The sequence below is a fragment of the Macaca mulatta genome, chromosome 15, assembly GCF_049350105.2.
Source record: "Macaca mulatta isolate MMU2019108-1 chromosome 15, T2T-MMU8v2.0, whole genome shotgun sequence".
NCBI lineage: Eukaryota > Metazoa > Chordata > Mammalia > Primates > Cercopithecidae > Macaca > Macaca mulatta.
The window spans coordinates 103698855-103719472 of record NC_133420.1 but is presented as its reverse complement, the minus strand read 5'-3'; the positions used below and the strand labels follow the sequence as shown (position 1 = coordinate 103719472).

The 20618-nt window shown below is 37.3% G+C and overlaps 1 protein-coding gene across 1 annotated transcript in view; it reads right to left on the bottom strand.

The window, feature by feature from the left end:
- TMC1 (transmembrane channel like 1) overlaps positions 1-20618 on the bottom strand; it is a 174169-nt gene that overhangs the window by 125653 nt on the left and 27898 nt on the right. Inside the window, exons 3-5 of the mRNA XM_015117946.3 lie at positions 14812-14859; positions 8831-9002; positions 2890-3018 (exon numbers count right to left, since the gene is read on the bottom strand). Coding sequence (XP_014973432.1) covers positions 2890-3018; positions 8831-9002; positions 14812-14859 — 349 coding nt within the window. The remainder of the gene's footprint in view (positions 1-2889; positions 3019-8830; positions 9003-14811; positions 14860-20618) is intronic.

Genomic DNA, 20618 nt, shown 5'->3' with positions numbered 1-20618 from the left:
TAGCATAAACAAGTAATATGGATTGTTTGAGAATGGTGCAAATTGAAAAAGGAATGCCTCATTAATAGAGGCCAGGTGCTTAGTCCTAGCTCTCACTGTGATGGAAGAATGTAGGACCAAATCTTCCACTTGTTCATGAAAAGCTGAACATCTGAATATTTTACTGCCACTTTTAAAAGATTGAGGCTGGGTGCAGTGGCTCATACCTATAATCTCAGCACTTTGGGAGGCTGAGGTAGGAAGATGGCTTGAGGCCAGGAGTTCAAGATCAGCCTGGGCAACATGGTAAGACCCCATCTCTACACAAAAAGAAAAAATTAGCCAAACATGGAAGTGTGCACATATAGTCCCAGGTACTTGGTAGACTGAGGCAGAAGGATCCCTTGCGCCCAGGAGTTTGAGGCTGCAGTGAGCTAAGATTGCACCACTGCACTCCAGCATGGGCAAAATAATAATAATAATAATAATAACCTAAATTTTTAAAAATATTGAAAAAAATTGTGATAAAGAAAATACATTTCATGATTAAAATGGTGAATTTTGTATTGCATATACTGCCACGATTAAAAAAATAAAAGAAAAAGAAACAAAAAACATGTGGGCCAAATAAAAAAACTATAGTCTAGATTAGATTCAGGTGCTGTCTCCTCATTGTCAGTGTCTGCTTTCGTACTAAGGGCTCATATTGTCCTTCTTTCCAATGCTAATGCCTATCTCTCCTCATTGCTAAAATTTGCTTAACTCTTGGACTCCAGACCAAGGCCTGAGACCTTGAAATCTGCCACAGGACTATGGCTATGTTTTAGAAGATCTGAGAATGGTCTGGTCCTGGATTTTGCTAAATTGTCAAACGCCTTACATCCTTCTGTTGCATCCTCAAAATCTTACTGTTTATCCAAACTAGTACCAATGTGTCACCATCCCACAAGGCTTCTGGGGTCTGATTGTGGCTAGGTCTGCTCCCACCTAGACTTGCCAGGTCCCAAATTCTCTCCATCTCTCCTGTCACCCTTCAAGAATGAGGCTTCAAGTCTGTTCTGAGATGAAGTAATAACTACAGCTTAGGTTTCCCATCTATGTGCCATGTTCCGGCACCATATTTTACACAAATTATCTCACTTTATAATTCCAGAAACTCTGTCAATAAGGTACAATTTCATAAGGAATCTGAGTTGTGTAGAGAGACTACACAACTCGATCAAATGAACACAGCTATTAAATGGGAGATCTGAGATCCTAACTCAAATCTGAAGCTGTTGTCTCCTCCACTATCCTGCACGAGAGACACAGGCAAAGACCAGGGGGGTATTTCTACACCTCCATGCAGTTGGAAAGGAAAAGTAGTCCCTGGAATTTTTATTCAACCATATATTTTGGAAGTTCACAATATCGCTCCAATTTTAAACATTCTATATATAGTTACCTGTGGTTCCCAGGTTTGGGGATTTTATGGGCCATTAATATTTCAAATATGTTTGAGGGGCCCACGTAGGGTTGCCAAACTTCTATTTTGCCAGGTAAGAATATTTTAAAACCTATAATTTAGCATCATTATCACTTCACTAAATGAAAATTATTTTAATGTGCAGACGCATGTGCATGCACACACAAAATTTGTAGCTCTGTGGAACGAGGGATGCTGCTTGCCTTTGCTTTCATTTATGATGGATGTGTACATGAGCATGCAAAGGGAGTTCCCAGACTACAATTTTGTGGTGTTGCAAAAGTTTTCTGGGAAAACCATTGTTTGGAACTTGGAAAACCTTACTCTATAAAATAAAACAAAAATACTATAAATGATGGCTATGCTTCGAGCACACAGAGAAGATATAGAATATAGTTCTTTATTTTGGATATGAGGCAACTAAGGCTTCAGGAGATTAAGCGATGCCTTTAAATAGCACACAAGCTCTTGCAGAACCAAAGTAGAAGTGAATTATCCTGATAGCTATTTCAGTTCTTGTTTTCATCATCAGAGACAATAATACTATACTATCGTTTTTACAGCATTTCTAGTTAAATAGGCTTGTGAGGGAATAGTTTTTAAAACTTATTACTACTTACAAAAATGATTTATCGAAGAATGCAATGTTTGACAAAACTCGAAGATGCAAACATGGCTGTTATCACAAACAACAGTTTCCCTTTTACCTGCCCTTTCCTCCTGCCCCAACCACCAGGGCAGGGAAATATAGTGTGATCCTCAGAGATGAATCTTCCCATCCCCCAGAATAGGATAATCATTTGACTTTTCATATGAAGAGTTTATAAATCTGTGTACTCTGACTGCGTTTGCATCCACATTAGCATCAACATAAGACTGAAATTGGGTCACTGACATGTTCGGGGAATAGCTATTAGCATAACCTTTAATTGGAATCCTATTTACTGTTCTGTTGGCCTAGCATCTTCTCTGTGCTTTAATGTGAGCTGTCACATGAAAAGATCATTTGAGACCAGGGCCCTGAAGAGAAACAAGAGTGTGCAATCCACACAAACTTGTAAAATTCAAATATATTATCTCTTTCAAAGAGGTGGCAACAAATGTATTAAGCTAACGAAACTCCAGTTTAAAGAACAAATGATTAAAGATGACCAGAGAATTTAAAAGACTCTAAACAATTTCTCAGAGTTGCTTCCAATTTATAATCATTAGCCCAGTCTCTCTAGTGATAAGAAACAGATATATGTGAATATACATATATTTGTATATATATGCAGATATATGATATACATGTTTATGACGGTGACCATTATATATAATATTACATATACTATATATACAGTGTATGTGTGTATGTGTGTGTATATATATATAGGAAATATTCAGAGGATTTAGAAAATCAATGTCGGGGAAAGTGTTTCTGCTCATAAAAAGTGGCACCATACTTGAGAACTTCAATTTTCTTCTCCATCTTCCATGGCTTGCATTTGACAGTAGCAATCATTTGTCTTTTCTCATCTAACTCTGCCTTCAGTCTTTCCAATTCCTCTTCATCAATTTCTTCTTCTTCTTCTCTTTAAAAGTAAAAAAGAAACGCCTTAGTAAAGTTAAGCTTTGCTTGACTTTGGAACTTAAGGAAGGCAGGTATCAGATATTTAACCCATTTTTTAAAATGTGACCATATACAGTCAACATTAGGACCCATAAGCGTGAGAACTCAAATCTGAACACTGATGCAGGATTACTGAAACTATTACAACTTTAAGCAGTAGTGTTTGCCTTCCTGAATCTAAGCTATTCTTTTTTTTTTTCTTTTTTTTTCTTTTTTTTTTTTTGAGATGGAGTTTCGCTCTTGCCACCCAGGCTGGAGTGCAATGGCGCGATCTTGGCTCACTGCAACCTCTGCCTCCTGGGTTCAAGCAATCTGCCTCAGCCTCTTGAGTAGCTGGGATTACAGGCACCCACCACCTCACCCGGCTAATTTTTATATTTTTAATAGAGATCGGTTTCACCATCTTGGCCGGGCTGGTCTCGAACTCCCAACCTCAGGTGATCTGCCCGCCTTGGCCTCCCGAAGTACTGGGATTATAGGCATGAGCTGGGTTTTTTGTTTGTTTGTTTGCTTGTTTTTTGAGACAGAGTCTCCTTCTGTTGCCCAGGCTGGAGTGCAGTGGGACAATCTCAGCTCACTGCAACCTCCGCCTCTCAGGTTCCAGCAATTCTGCTGCCTCAGCCTTCCCAGTAGCTGGGATTACAAGCACCTGTCATCTTGCCCAGGTAATTTTTGTATTTTTATTAGAGACGGGGTTTCACCATGTTGGCCAGGCTGGTCTCAAACTCCTGACCTCAGGTGATCCACCCGCCCTGGCCTCCCAAAGTGCTGGGATTACAGCATAAGCCACCAAACCCAGCCTAAGCAATTCTTCTATGTCTAGAGCCTCAAACTCTCTGAACTAGAAAATCTGTGGAAAGAATAATTACAGATATATCAAGATATTTCCCTCTCTTCTTTGTTCCCTTGTATACCTTCCCTCAATTCTACATTTCATTTAAATATTTTGTTTTTCAATAAGGATAATAAATTAAGGGTGAAGATGTCTTTGCCCTTAAACATTTTGTTAGCCCTGTCTCAAGAGAAAGAAAGAAAGAAAAATTGAAATCGGGAAAAATAAAAATCCATTTCTCAAAGGTAACTTAATCTGTTATCTGTTAATTAAACTTATAACTTCAGTTGGTAAAATTCACCTTGAAATATATTTGATGGAAGTGAATCCTTTGAAGGATTCCTTCAAAGGAATTTAGTTCCTACTGAGCAGGAGACGTAGCTTTTCTTTTCTGTGTTCCTAGTATTACAAAAACACTATAGGGTCCAGAGCTCAAAACTAAATCTAAACAAGAGCAACATAATTTTAAATCGAGGCATGCAATACCATATCATAGAGATCAGTTTTTTTGGCAATAGATTATTTCAGTTGTTAAGCTATTGTCCCAACTTCAAACACACCCTCCTACACATTAACGTTGTGGTGCTGGGGCTGGTATTTTGTGAGTCATATTTCTGCTTTGTTAGCGGGGTCAATATAGACTCTGACAACAGGGGATACTGAAGAGGATCTCCATCTTTCCTGTGGCTTCCTCTCTGCTTCCTATTTGCTTTGAGGGGTGACACTTCCTCCTTAGCATCACTTCTTCACTCCTGGAGCTGAGCATCCTTGCCGTACTGCAAGTGAATCCCTATTACCAATCTGCTACAAGCTAGCAGAACCAGCTTCATCACCTCTCCCATAGAAACCAACGCCACAGAGCATCAGCACCTCTGCAGAGGCTGAGTTTTAGCTCCTGGGTTTTAGCATCTGATAGCAGCCACTACAAGTGAAATAAAACACCCAGGCTACAGTGTTTTCATTTTAACCCTTTCCATTGTTCCTCCAGCCCTTGGGATGGTAGCTGCTTCCAGTAGTTACCATCACCACGATACTTTATCTTTTTACCTTTTCTGTAGTCTAATTAACATTATTTATACATCCTAACAATTCACTTATTAAATTCTCTCTGTTCAATTAACTGTTGAAGTTTCTCCCCTCACTAGATACGGACCAATAACAAAAATTGTAATCCAGTTTAGTATTACTCAGAAAAACAATTTATTTTTCACTAAGCTCATGACTAGACACAGTAGAAATAAGGCAAAAGCTGCTTTTTAAAGTTCTAGCTGAGGAACAAGACATATCCACAGTTGTATAGTTTACCCTACAAAATGACTTTCAATCTCCTTTCTTTGCCACCAATCTATAGTTTTTAATCGTGCTATGAGTACTGAAACAAAAATTCATATTAACCCTTTAAAATAACACTTCCTACCGACAGTTTGTTTTTTGGACAATCCAAACATTTTGCTTAGAAGAATCATCATGGTTCAAGAGAACCAGGGAAGTACACTCTTCTAAGATACATCTCTGATAAGCATTGAGTTGTTTCTATTTAATTATTTGGTGTTTATCATATGCTATGCAGCCACGGCATAAAATATCTCAGGATTTTTTTTTACTGCATCTATATCCACAGGTTTTTTTTATTTGCCAATTAGAATGATAAGTGAGTTAGTTTGTCTTAGGAGGTAAAGATGTGTTTTAATTAAAATGATTATAATTGTTTCCATGCAAACATAGAAATAACTCTAAATTACATAGCAGTTTTACTGAAATATTTTCAGAAACTAGCAAAAATAAAATAAAATAGATGGCAAGAAATTATCAGTAATAAAGTCAATTAGAAAAAATCTTTATGATTAATACTTTAATTGCTTGATATGTTAAGCCTTTAACTTGCCAACCATTTCAAAATAATTCATATTTACATATAGTTACCTTAAAGTTTTACATTACTGAACTTCCATTAAGAATCACCTGTAAAACAGCATCTCTAATCCAACATCATCAAAGAATGAAAGAATTACCTATCTGATGTGTGGATTTGCCAAGTAACTAAATCTACATGCCAACTTTCGGAAACCCTTTAATAGAAACAATTCTAACACTAATCCGTTTATAAGTTCAGCTTGTCCAAATTTCAAGTCCTTTAAAAATCATATGAAATGTCTTTAATAATCCCTTTTCTAATTATGCCTATGGGAACAGTTTTCGCTTCTCTGAGACTCCAAGCTACTTTGTTTGTATTTCGCTGGGACACATAGAATGTCATATGTCATAATAATTTGTATCTAAGTGGCCTGTCCCTTACTATATTATGGACTTTTGAAGATTGCAAGATTGCAGGCAATTACATGCTCATATCCAAGTATCCCAAAGATATTAGTAAATTATGCCGCACAAAAGTAGAGGTGGGTAAATAATTTATTGAATAAACATATGTGTACAAAACTTTTCTGGATAGCTCAGGGTTATCATCATAAACCCAGTGCTCAAAGTACACTAAAATAGAACAACGACCTCTGAGATTATTATGGTATAGAAAGACGATTATTTCGGTACTAAATGATCCCAGATTGGTATATCTTTTACGTCTCTGTTGTTAATTGTTTATTTCACCAGGAGGATCATGCTGTGTTACAGGGTGCAGTTGCTGACACATAAGATACCCTCAAATATGAAGGTAATTAAAATACTTTTCTAACCAGCATTACAGGAAACCTACTTTTCTAGAATCTCTCAAAGAAAGGGCTAATCATATTAAAAGGCATAGGCATGCCTCATCTAAATTTTCAGGCTAATCTGTGCAAGAATGGTTTTCTATCTTAAGTTTGATATATTTAAACAACAGTTGTTAGGAAGAAGAAGGCATAATATGCTGAATTTCTCACTGCTATGAATATATTACTTATTCACTTAAAACTGGGTCAGGAAAAGCCTGTAATATTACTGGAAATACTCCAAAATGTCTAACAAGGCAGTGTTTTTTTAACTGCCTCCAAAGATAGTTAGCATTACAACCTTGGTTTTAGTTGGTTTCAAATGTTGTGTCAATGCAAGGGAAATTCCCTGAAGCATTACTTGAATATTTAAATTAAAAAGGCCTTGAATTAATTAACCCAAATAAATGTGCCCTGATTTGCCTACTAATCTTTCTCAAAAATATTATCTAAGATTTTCTTTTTTAAAAAAAGATAGATGCTTATCTTCAAAATGAACAATAGAAAATGGACTCTAAAACAGAGAACAGAACTATCAATAATCACAACTAATTTCTGATACTATTTATAATAGATGCGCAAATTGTCGCAGTAAAAATACAATTTGCAAAACCTATGGAGACAGTTTGGTTATGTGGAAGAGTGGGAGGTAAGGGATCTTGATTCTCAAGATCAAAATGAAAGTGAGACCAGCTAGGGAGAGACACTGTCATAGCCACAGGATCCAGTTGCTTCACATGGCCCCATTTCCTAGAGATTGAGCAGTTGCCATGAGGGCTGTCAGCAGACCAAGACAGCAGAGGAATTCCTGCCCAACTCATCTTTTCAAAAGGATTTTTTTGAGGCACAAATAAAGAAGAAAAGCAAATTTTGGAACACAACCTATATCATGCATACATCAATTAGTGATGTTTTCTCAATGAAATACCGCTGTTGGAAAGCATAAGCTTTGCTAAATAGGAACTATTACTACATAATAATGGAACTAACAATCGTAGTAATACGTGGGACTTAAAATTGTGTTGCATTTTATTTTTGAAAGGAATAAAGCGTGAAGAAACTTTAAAAGCAGATATAAATTAAAAATACTAGAGACAAAATTTAAAAGCAAGTTTTGTCTTGGTATTCAGAAGGGAGAAAGGAGAAGATGGGGAAGAAGAGGAGGAAAACTAAGACGTGAAGTAGATGACGTTATTCTTATTCTAAAAGGAACCATCGTCTGTTAATGCTAAGCTTCTCTACTTGACAAATTTTTCATACAGTTGTTTTTAATGACGATCATTTATAAAGAACAATACAATAGTTAGAGCTATTGAGTACAAAAGTGTGTCATCTTGGAAGGACACCTTAGAAATTTCCTCTTGCTTTAAAGTCTTAGGAGTGTTTGGAGGAGATTCTACCACCCGATGGTGATTCACATGGCCCTATTACCTGTGGGTTGTGGAACAGGTTGACTGTTCTCTTGCATTCGAGGTTTTCTCTTATTAGAGGTGTTTTACATGCACACTTTTCCTACCTGCCTGCTATCTGCAAATTTCCAAAAAGCAAAGACAAGAAAAGTATTTTCTTGGATTTTTCCTAAACAGCATTTAATGTATTATTCTACACAAAGTCGGCATTCACTAAAATGTTTTCCTGGTGGAACTGAAAGATAACTGAGTTGTATTAAAAATAAAATGACAACCCAAATCCTCTGTAATAGGGGCCAGCACACTTTCTTTCTGTAAAGGGCCAAATAGTTAATATTTTAAGCCTTGAGTAAGATATACAACTCTGTCCCATATTCATCTTTGCTTTTTATTAATGACCCTTTAAAGCTGTAAAAACCACTCTTAGCTCTTGGGCTGGATTTAGCCATAATTTTCCAAACCCTGCTCTGTAAGATAAAGTGATGTGTGCTCACTGTTTAAGAGTTTCTACTTAACCTAGATAACAATGCATACAATTAGTGGGATAATTTTAAAATCTTTAAATTAACTGTAATATGTCAATGACCTATGATAATTCAGATCCTTCATAAGAGAATTTCTTATGGTCCATTTTTAATATACATTCATTTTAAAATTATATTTTAACTATTAAAATACATTTAACTGAGTAGAATAAAAGAGCATCATCAGATTAAGGCTGTCTTTCGAAAAGTAGTTTTAATTACCAATTTTAAGGTCAAAGAGTATCTAAAAGGAGTGATCTTCTTCAACACTGGAGCTTTTGAAAGGATATCAGAACTAACTTACGCTCCTCTCTTTAGCCTCCTCCTCCTCTCTTTTTCTCTTGCCTTCCTTGTTTCTTCATCCTCTGGTTCAGGTTCTGGGTCATCCTCATTGATAACATCTCTGGTCCGTTTCCTCTTTGGTCTCAAGCTCTCTCTTCGAGGTAGTTTACCTTCCTCCTCCTCTTCCTCTTCACCTAAACATAGCAGTTGATTCAATGAGTGATGTCAGAAAGTGCTTCCTCCCACTACCAAGCTTATTCTTAGTTTTGAATAACTATTATTACACATCTGACACCATAATCTAGCAATTCTCCACATCATGATGAGAGGCATCATGGCATACATACTTCACAGCCCGTCATTTAAATAAATGTATCTAGATTTCCATTTCCATTGTGATTCATCGACTCAAATAGGTGAATGTGGATTCCCAAATTTTAATAAGTTTTTGAAGAAGTTCTAGTCTTCATTTACTTGAGTAACTAAACAGCTTGGTGGTTAATATCATACCATGACCTCTAAGACCATTCAAATAAGTCCAAGTTTAGAGATTACCATTCCATTATGCAATTGTTGAGTGATTACCCAGTTCATATTTATTACTATTTCTATCTTAGAACAAAGAAGAGGAACATTAAAGAGGTGCTACAAACTAGAATAATTTTGGAGAAATTCATTCAACCCTTGAGGTTCCTCCCAATTTAAATTTTCTTCATTATTGATTCTAAATATTTTTCTCCTTTTTGTAAATATTTTTGTTCTTTTCTTTAAAAAAAAGTAGTATACACATTTGCTTGATCATTTATTTCTTATGAATAGAAATAGGTAACTTATAAATTTAATGTAAAATTGAGAATAATGACAGCATTATTTTGTTTTATCATCAATTAACAATGAAAGACTCATGTGTTCATAACTTTTTAGGATGCTTCCAGGTAAAGAATAGAGATATAATTACGATAAAAGATAAAATTTCCTTCACAAAGTTTATAACATAATATTACTACTTCAGTTTCATTTCTATTGCTCCTAACTTCTTCTAACATTTAGCATAAACTATTGTAAAAAATTAAATATTACAGTTATCATTATTCTCTTAAATAGAGGCTACCATGGAGAAAAAATTATATTTCAATGAAAACTATGAATTATCTACAGTATGCCTTTCTGTGTTGTCTGATTCTGATTTTATGAGAACTATATGACAACTTTGAAAATTATACATAACCATATAAAGCAATATAAAACACTTTTTATCTGTAGACATACAAATGAACTCTTTCCAATGGAGAGACAAGCCCCCTTTCAAAAAACAACTTTGCCTTCATTTGTACAATCATTTCAATATTTATTATCTATAAATGTATCTATTCTTTGGACTTTCCTTTGAACTGATTATAGCATCTCACAAGTTGTTTTATTAGATAAATATGTTCTTTTCACATACGTGTGAGTCATCCTTTTTTTTTCAAAATTATCTTTAATTACCACTTGTTAGAACTTTTTTATTGATATTTCAGGTATAAGACTTAAATATTACCTATATTACTAAATGTCAGGTAGCAGAGAGAGAAACAGAATAACTTTCCTTTTTTTTTTTTCTTTTTTTTTGAGACACAATTTTGCTCTGTCACCCAGGCTGGAGTGCAATAGCACAATCTCAGCTCACTGCAACCTCCAGCTCCAGAGTTCAAACAATTATCCTGTGTCAGCCTCCTGAGTAGCTAGGACTACAGATGCAAGCCATCAAGCCCAGCTAATTTTTTTGTATTTTTAGTAGAGATGGGGTTTCACCATGTTGGCCAGGATGGTCTTGAATTCCTTGCCTCAAGTCATTCACTTGCCTTGGCCTCCCAAAGTGCTGGGATTACAGGCTTGAGACACCGCGCCCGACCTGTAATAACTTTTCTAACTGGGCTAGGAAAACTGTATATATTCTGTCATCTGAATCAAGAATGAGTTTCTGTTTGTTTAATTTTGTGGCAAATGTATGTTATTTGAACCCCATCGTGGCATTCTGAATATTTACCCAGCTTTTATTAGCCACATTGGTCACTAATTAAAGAAAGGACAAAAACTTGACAGGAGGTGAGAAACAATTCACCCACGAAAAACTCACAAACCCAAGCAGCTACTAGGTGCTCTGAATTTTAGTGTTTTTTGTATTAAAACGAAACTACTGGGATGACGTCAACAAGATGAGAGAATAGGAAGCCCTGGACTCTCCTTTCCTCCACAGACGTTCAACCACAATGTGGAGATAAGCTCCCTTCGTGAGAAATTCGGAAACTAGTTGAAAGGTACCTGTACCCTAGATGAACACAGAATCAGCTAAGTAGCTGGTAGAAAAATCTGACACACCCTCATACCACAGTCCCTCTCTGCTAACACAACTCCATACAATTGGGAAGAACCCACCATCTCCTAGTTTCTCCCTGGGGAGGGGAGAAAACAACTGAACCATGTGTCCAACATTCTGATTTTTCTGGGGGTTCCCAAAGGACTGGTTTCTGTCTTGCCAGAATCTGAGTACTGACAGGAAAAGACCTCTGGTTGGGAACCAATGAGAGCAAAGATAGCCATTTGAATAGTATGCCTCACTCACAGTAGCCCCTCCCCCAACTTAGCACAGAGTAACCAGATGATAAACACCAAATCTGCACCTCTCTGGGGAGAAACAGTTGGATAGTGTAACCAACACTCCCTCCAACTTTTGGAAAGGATGACTGGACTGGCTTCTGTCCCACTTGTCTCCTAGAGCACTAATAGGACTCATTATATTCTAGATGGTCCAGGGCCACGGAGAACAAAGGTGACGTTTTGAACTAGTTTGTACTCATTCACCAGAGCTCCTTTCCCCACCCAGTTCAGCATGACATAATTGGCAAGAATTCCAGTTCTTGACTTGCCCCTGAAATGGGAAAGAAAAGACTGAAATATATACCCAATGTTCAGACTTTTCAGGAGGCTGCCTAAGGGAATGGCCAGTCTCAGAGCATGGACAGGACCCAGCATACTGTTGATGCCTGGGGGCCACCGGAAACAAAAAAAAAGAACTCAGGACATGCTGCTTCCCCAGAAAGCACATGTTATGACAGAATACTGGAGGGAACAAGAGATTATGAATTCTTAAAAAGAAAAAGGTCAGCTGAAAAATCCCTCTTATTGAGGGATTTTGTGTGTCCTCCCTAGACACACAAGTCCAGAGAGGATGCATACACACGAAATGTTTGAGAGGCCCAAGAATCTCTGGCCTGCCTCATTGGTGAAAGTCTTCTCCTGTACAAGGCTGGTCCTTCTCCTGAAGGCTGGGAAAGGAATCTGTTTTTTCTAATATATGGATGCCAAAACAAACAAAAATAATCAAGAAAAATAAAGAAATGGGAAAACATGCCCCAAATAAGACAAGAAGATAAAGCTCCAGAAACAAGCCCTAATATAATGGAGATATATTAATTACTTAACAGACTATTAAAATTAACTCATAAAGATGCTCAACAAATTCAGAAGAAAAATGCACGAACAAAGTGAGAATTTCAACATAGAAATAAAAATATAAAAATAACCAGAGATAAATATTGAAGAATACAAGACAATAACTTAACACAATAACTGAAGAATACAGTAACAAAAATTCACTACAGAGGTCCAACAGCAGACTCAATCAAGCAAAAGAAAGAATTACCAAATTGAAAAATAGGATGTTTGAAATAGTTAGCAGAGCAAAACCATAAAAAGAATAAGAAAAAGTGAAGAAAGTTTTATGAGGTTTCAACAAGCAGACCAATATATACACTATGGGAGTTCTGAAGGACAATAAAAGAAAGAAAAGGACACAAAGACTATTCAAAGAAAGTAATAGACAAAATCTTCCCAAATCTGGGGAAGGAAATGGACCTTCAGATTCTGAAGCCCACAGATCCTACATTATATGAACCCAAATAAATCCACATCAAGACATATTATACCTAAATTGCCAGAAGTCAAAGATAAAGACAGAATTTTGAAAGAAACAGAAAAGCAACTTGTCATGTACAAGGAAACCTTCATAAGACTATCAGTGATTTCTTAGCAGAAACTCTGCAGGCCAGAAGAAAGTAGGATGATATTTTCAAAGTGCTGAAAAGAAAAAACCTGCCAACAAAGAATACTATGCTCAGCAAGTCTGTCCTTTATAAATGAAGGATAAAGACTCTCAGACAAACAAAACCTAAGTTAATCACCCCTAGACTTTTCTTAGAAGTAATGCTAAAGGAAGTTCTTCAAGTTGAAATGAGAGGACACTAAAGAGCAAGACAAAATCACATGAAAATATAAAACTCTCTGGTAAAGGTAAATATATAGACAAATACAGGATATTATAATACTTTAATGACAGTGTATTGATAACTTTTAATTTTATTTTAAAAGTTCAAAAGTATTAAAAGTAGCTATAAAAATATGTTAATGAATGCATAATATAAAAATATATAAATCAAGACATCAATAACACTAAGTGTCAGGGAAAGTAAAAGTGTAGAGTTTTAGTATGCAATTGAGGTTAAATTGTTTTCTGCCTAAAATAGGACTTTTATAATTATAAGATGTTGAACTTAAGTCCCATGGTAACCACAATAAAATTTCTATAGAAGATACACAAAAGAATAAAAGAAAGGAATCAAAGTGTATCGCTGTAATAAAAATCAATAAAATATAAAAAAGAATAGCATGAGATAAAAAAGGGACAAAAGAGCTTTAAAACAGAAAACAATGAACAAAAAGGCAAAAGTAAATCTTGCTCTGTCAGTAATAACTTTAAATTTAAGTGGATTGAACTTCCCAATCAAAAGACGTAAAGTGGCTGAATGAATTAAAAAACAAACCAAAGAAAAGAAACAAGGTCCAACTATATGCTAACTACAAAAGACTCACTTTAGATTTAAGGACACGCACAGGGTGAAAGTGAAGGAATGGAAAATGATATGCCATGCAAATGGTAGCTAAAAAAGAACAGGGGTGGCTATACTTATATTGGGCAAAATAAACTTTTAGTATAAATCTGCCATAAGCAACAAATAAGGGCATTATATAGTAATAAAAGGGTCAATTTACCAGGAAGATATCACAATTATAAGTATATATGCATCCAACATCAAAAGCACCTAAATATATAAAGTAAACATTAACCAAACTCAGGAGAGAAAACATACAGCAATATAATTATAGTAGGAAACTTCAATACCCTACCTTACATTCCATAATGGATAGAACATCTAGACAGAAAATCAATAAGAAAACAGCAGACATGAACAACATTATAGATCAAATAGACTTAGCAGACATACACAGAACATTCTACCCAATAGCAGCAGAATAAACATTCTCCTCAAATGCATAAAACCTAAAAATACTACTCTAACATTCCCTCTGCCTGTCTGTGTAAAAATTGGTCATCAAGAAATCATTCGCCCTACCTTGTTTGAGTGTAGATCATAAGACCCTCATTCCAAAGAGGGTCCTGTCCCACACCCAGAAGAAAGAAATGCGTGCTTAGAGAGGCCAAGAAGAATCTAGGCAGACAGGCCTTGTTGCATTTCCCCACTCAGTGTGTAAACATTAGATTATACCCTTTTTGTCCAATCATATTTCTATACTGCTGTCCATACTTTGTTGAACCTAAGCATTAAAATGAACAATTTTCTCTATCTTTGGGTCTTCATCCTAAGGCTTTAATGAATACATGTTCCAAGACATTATATGCCTTTTCTCCTATTAATATGCCTTTTGCTTGTTGATTTTTCAGCGAACATTCAAGGTCTTGGCCCCTACAACGCCAACTGGATGGAATCTAGAGTGGGGATTCTGTTTGCTGAACTTGATTCCTTCTGTGAGACCATCAAAAGTTATCCACACACACTTCTGCTTATATGTGGTAGCTCAAGTCCACAAGATAAGAGGATAAATTCCTTGAATTTACGGGTATTCCATAGGAAACATATCCCAAGTGGGCCCATCACCACTTACTTGAGCTTTCCTCTGTCTCGTCTTCTTTTTCCTCCACTTTGATTTGTACTGTTGAGGAAAGAAAACAGTACAGCAATTATTTAAATGCCTGTACAATTGTTAGTAAGTAGTTTTTACTTTTATTGTTTTTATCATAACATTTTTGTGCAGTTAATACAATTTTTCCATAAACTTGTGAAAATGAGCACGATTTATTAAAGATATACAGCTACAGCATCTTATACAATGCCATGCAAAGATTTTTCTATTTCATAATCTTCAGGGATTTGCAAAACATAACTGTTATAAGCTCCATTCAAAGTTATAAGTTATCAGCTCAATTCAAAATAACTTCAACCAAAATGAATTCTGTATTGCAATAGGTAGAGTTGGGGTTTGTTGGGTTATTTTATTTCACGAGAAATTGAATTGTTAATAAAGCTACATCCACATGCCCATACCAATTAGGTTAATAACCAAATTAACTACATAAAACTAGAGAATAATTTATTTCAACCATTTTTACCAAGTATGAAAAAGTCTTTAGAAAAATGCTTAAAGCCAGATCTTTTCTGTTTCAATTATTTTTATAGGTATTATATTAATATAGCCTAAATTTCCCAATATGTGATTCCCTTTGGCAATATGGAGATAGGTGATTTTACAGTTCTTTCCAAGACAAAGGACCCTTTTTCTGTTTATTCCTCACCCCATATAGCATCTTGTTTTTAGCTTTGCTTCATTTTTATAGACATATAAAAGTTTTACAAAATTTTTAATGCTACAGTAATATGAAAAATATGTTTACTGGCAAATTTTTTTCTTGTCAACTTAATGTTCATTCACCACAGGTTTCTTGCCTTAGAAAAATTAGAGGGGGGGCGGAGCAAGATGGCCGAATAGGAGCAGCTCCAGTCTCCAACTCCCAGCGCCAGCGACACAGAAGACCGGTGATTTCTGCATTTTCAACTGAGGTACTGGGTTCATCTCACTGGGGAGTGCCGGACGATCGGAGCTGGTCAGCTGCTGCAGCCCGACCAGCGAGAGCTGAAGCAGGGCGAGGCATTGCCTCACCTGGGAAGCGCAAGGGGGAAGGGAGTCCCTTTTCCTAGCCAGGGGAACTGAGACACACAACACCTGGAAAATCGGGTAACTCCCACCCCAATACTGCGCTTTAGGAAACAGGCACACCAGGAGATCATATCCCACACCTGGCCGGGAGGGTCCCACACCCACGGAGCCTCCCTCGTTGCTAGCGCAGCAGTCTGTGATCTACCGGCAAGGCAGCAGCGAGGCTGGGGGAGGGGCGCCCGCCATTGCTGAGGCTTAAGTAGGTAAACAAAGCTGCTGGGAAGCTCGAACTGGGTGGAGCTCACAGCAGCTCAAGGAAACCTGCCTGTCTCTGTAGACTCCACCTCTGGGGACAGGGCACAGTAAACTAAGACACACAGACACCTCTGCACAGACGCAAACGACTCTGTCTGACAGCTTTGAAGAGAGCAGTGGATCTCCCAACATGGAGGTTGAGATCTGAGAAGGGACAGACTCCCTGCTCAAGCGGGTCCCTGACCCCTGAGTAGCCTAACTGGGAGACATCCCCCACTAGGGGCAGTCTGACACCCCACACCTCACAGGGAGGAGTACACCCCTGAGAGGAAGCTTCCAAAGCAAGAATCAGACAGGTACACTCGCTGTTCAGAAATATTCTATCTTCTGCAGCCTCTGCTGCTGATACCCAGGCAAACAGGGTCTGGAGTGGACCTCAAGCAATCTCCAACAGACCTACAGCTGAGGGTCCTGACTGTTAGAAGGAAAACTATCAAACAGGAAGGACACCTACACCAAAACCCCATCAGTACATCACCATCATCAAAGACCAGAGGCAGATAAAACCACAAAGATGGGGAAAAAGCAGGGCAGAAAAGCTGGAAATTCAAAAAATAAGAGCGCATCTCCCCCGGCAAAGGAGCGCAGCTCATCGCCAGCAACAGATCAAAGCTGGACGGAGAATGACTTTGACGAGATGAGAGAAGAAGGCTTCAGTCCATCAAATTTCTCAGAGCTAAAGGAGGAATTACGTACCCAGCGCAAAGAAACTAAAAATCTTGAAAAAAAAGTGGAAGAATTGATGGCTAGAGTAATTAATGCAGAGAAGGTCCTAAACGAAATGAAAGAGATGAAAACCATGACACGAGAAATACGTGACAAATGCACAAGCTTCAGTAACCAACTCGATCAACTGGAAGAAAGAGTATCAGCGATTGAGGATCAAATGAATGAAATGAAGCGAGAAGAGAAACCAAAAGAAAAAAGAAGAAAAAGAAATGAACAAAGCCTGCAAGAAGTATGGGATTATGTAAAAAGACCAAATCTACGTCTGATTGGGGTGCCTGAAAGTGAGGGGGAAAATGGAACCAAGTTGGAAAACACTCTTCAGGATATCATCCAGGAGAACTTCCCCAACCTAGTAGGGCAGGCCAACATTCAAATCCAGGAAATACAGAGAACGCCACAAAGATACTCCTCGAGAAGAGCAACTCCAAGACACATAATTGCCAGATTCACCAAAGTTGAAATGAAGGAAAAAATCTTAAGGGCAGCCAGAGAGAAAGGTCGGGTTACCCACAAAGGGAAGCCCATCAGACTAACAGCAGATCTCTCAGCAGAAACTCTCCAAGCCAGAAGAGAGTGGGGGCCAATATTCAACATTCTTAAAGAAAAGAATTTTAAACCCAGAATTTCATATCCAGCCAAACTAAGTTTCATAAGTGAAGGAGAAATAAAATCCTTTACAGATAAGCAAATGCTTAGAGATTTTGTCACCACTAGGCCTGCCTTACAAGAGATCCTGAAGGAAGCACTAAACATGGAAAGGAACAACCGGTACCAGCCATTGCAAAAACATGCCAAAATGTAAAGACCATTGAGGCTAGGAAGAAACTGCATCAACTAATGAGCAAAATAACCAGTTAATATCATAATGGCAGGATCAAGTTCACACATAACAATCTTAACCTTAAATGTAAATGGACTAAATGCTCCAATTAAAAGACACAGACTGGCAAACTGGATAAAGAGTCAAGACCCATCAGTCTGCTGTATTCAGGAGACCCATCTCACACGCAGAGACATACATAGGCTCAAAATAAAGGGATGGAGGAAGATTTACCAAGCAAATGGAGAACAAAAAAAAGCAGGGGTTGCAATACTAGTCTCTGATAAAACAGACTTTAAACCATCAAAGATCAAAAGAGACAAAGAAGGCCATTACATAATGGTAAAGGGATCAATTCAACAGGAAGAGCTAACTATCCTAAATATATATGCACCCAATACAGGAGCACCCAGATTCATAAAGCAAGTCCTTAGAGACTTACAAAGAGACTTAGACTCCCATACAATAATAATGGGAGACTTCAACACTCCACTGTCAACATTAGACAGATCAACGAGACAGAAAGTTAACAAGGATATCCAGGAATTGAACTCATCTCTGCAGCAAGCAGACCTAATAGACATCTATAGAACTCTCCACCCCAAATCAACAGAATATACATTCTTCTCAGCACCACATCATACTTACTCCAAAATTGACCACGTAATTGGAAGTAAAGCACTCCTCAGCAAATGTACAAGAACAGAAATTATAACAAACTGTCTCTCAGACCACAGTGCAATCAAACTAGAACTCAGGACTAAGAAACTCAATCAAAACCGCTCAACTACATGGAAACTGAACAACCTGCTCCTGAATGACTACTGGGTACATAACGAAATGAAGGCAGAAATAAAGATGTTCTTTGAAACCAATGAGAACAAAGATACAACATACCAGAATCTCTGGGACACATTTAAAGCAGTGTGTAGAGGGAAATTTATAGCACTAAATGCCCACAAGAGAAAGCAGGAAAGATGTAAAATTGACATTCTAACATCGCAATTAAAAGAACTAGAGAAGCAAGAGCAAACACATTCGAAAGCTAGCAGAAGGCAAGAAATAACTAAGATCAGAGCAGAACTGAAGGAGATAGAAACACAAAAAACCCTCCAAAAAATCAATGAATCAAGGAGTTGGTTTTTTGAAAAGATCAACAAAATTGACAGACCACTAGCCAGACTAATAAAGAAGAAAAGAGAGAAGAATCAAATCGACGCAATTAAAAATGATCAAGGGGATATCACCACCAACCCCACAGAAATACAAACTACCATCAGAGAATACTATAAACACCTCTATGCAAATAAACTGGAAAATCTAGAAGAAATGGATAATTTCCTGGACACTTACACTCTTCCAAGACTAAACCAGGAAGAAGTTGAATCCCTGAATAGACCAATAGCAGGCTCTGAAATTGAGGCAACAATTAATAGCCTACCAACCAAAAAAAGTCCAGGACCAGATGGATTCACAGCTGAATTCTACCAGAGGTACAAAGAGGAGTTGGTACCATTCCTTCTGAAACTATTCCAATCAATAGAAAAAGAGGGAATCCTCCCTAACTCATTTTATGAGGCCACCATCATCCTGATACCAAAGCCTGGCAGAGACACAACAAAAAAAAGAGAATTTTAGACCAATATCCCTGATGAACATCGATGCAAAAATCCTCAATAAAATACTGGCAAACCGGATTCAGCAACACATCAAAAAGCTTATCCACCATGATCAAGTGGGCTTCATCCCTGGGATGCAAGGCTGGTTCAACATTCGCAAATCAATAAACATAATCCAGCATATAAACAGAACCAAAGACAAGAACCACATGATTATCTCAATTGATGCAGAAAAGGCTTTTGACAAAATTCAACAGCCCTTCATGCTAAAAACGCTCAATAAATTCGGTATTGATGGAACGTACCTCAAAATAATAAGAGCTATTTATGACAAACCCACAGCCAATATCATACTGAATGGGCAAAAACTGGAAAAATTCCCTTTGAAAACTGGCACAAGACAGGGATGCCCTCTCTCACCACTCCTATTCAACATAGTGTTGGAAGTTCTGGCTAGGGCAATCAGGCAAGAGAAAGAAATCAAGGGTATTCAGTTAGGAAAAGAAGAAGTCAAATTGTCCCTGTTTGCAGATGACATGATTGTATATTTAGAAAACCCCATTGTCTCAGCCCAAAATCTCCTTAAGCTGATAAGCAACTTCAGCAAAGTCTCAGGATACAAAATTAATGTGCAAAAATCACAAGCATTCTTATACACCAGTAACAGACAAACAGAGAGCCAAATCAGGAATGAACTTCCATTCACAATTGCTTCAAAGAGAATCAAATACCTAGGAATCCAACTTACAAGGGATGTAAAGGACCTCTTCAAGGAGAACTACAAACCACTGCTCAGTGAAATCAAAGAGGACACAAACAAATGGAAGAACATACCATGCTCATGGATAGGAAGAATCAATATTGTGAAAATGGCCATACTGCCCAAGGTAATTTATAGATTCAATGCCATCCCCATCAAGCTACCAATGAGTTTCTTCACAGAATTGGAAAAAACTGCTTTAAAGTTCATATGGAACCACAAAAGAGCCCGCATCTCCAAGACAATCCTAAGTCAAAAGAACAAAGCTGGAGGCATCACGCTACCTGACTTCAAACTATACTACAAGGCTACAGTAACCAAAACAGCATGGTACTGGTACCAAAACAGAGATATAGACCAATGGAACAGAACAGAGTCCTCAGAAATAATACCACACATCTACAGCCATCTGATCTTTGACAAACCTGAGAGAAACAAGAAATGGGGAAAGGATTCCCTATTTAATAAATGGTGCTGGGAAAATTGGCTAGCCATAAGTAGAAAGCTGAAACTG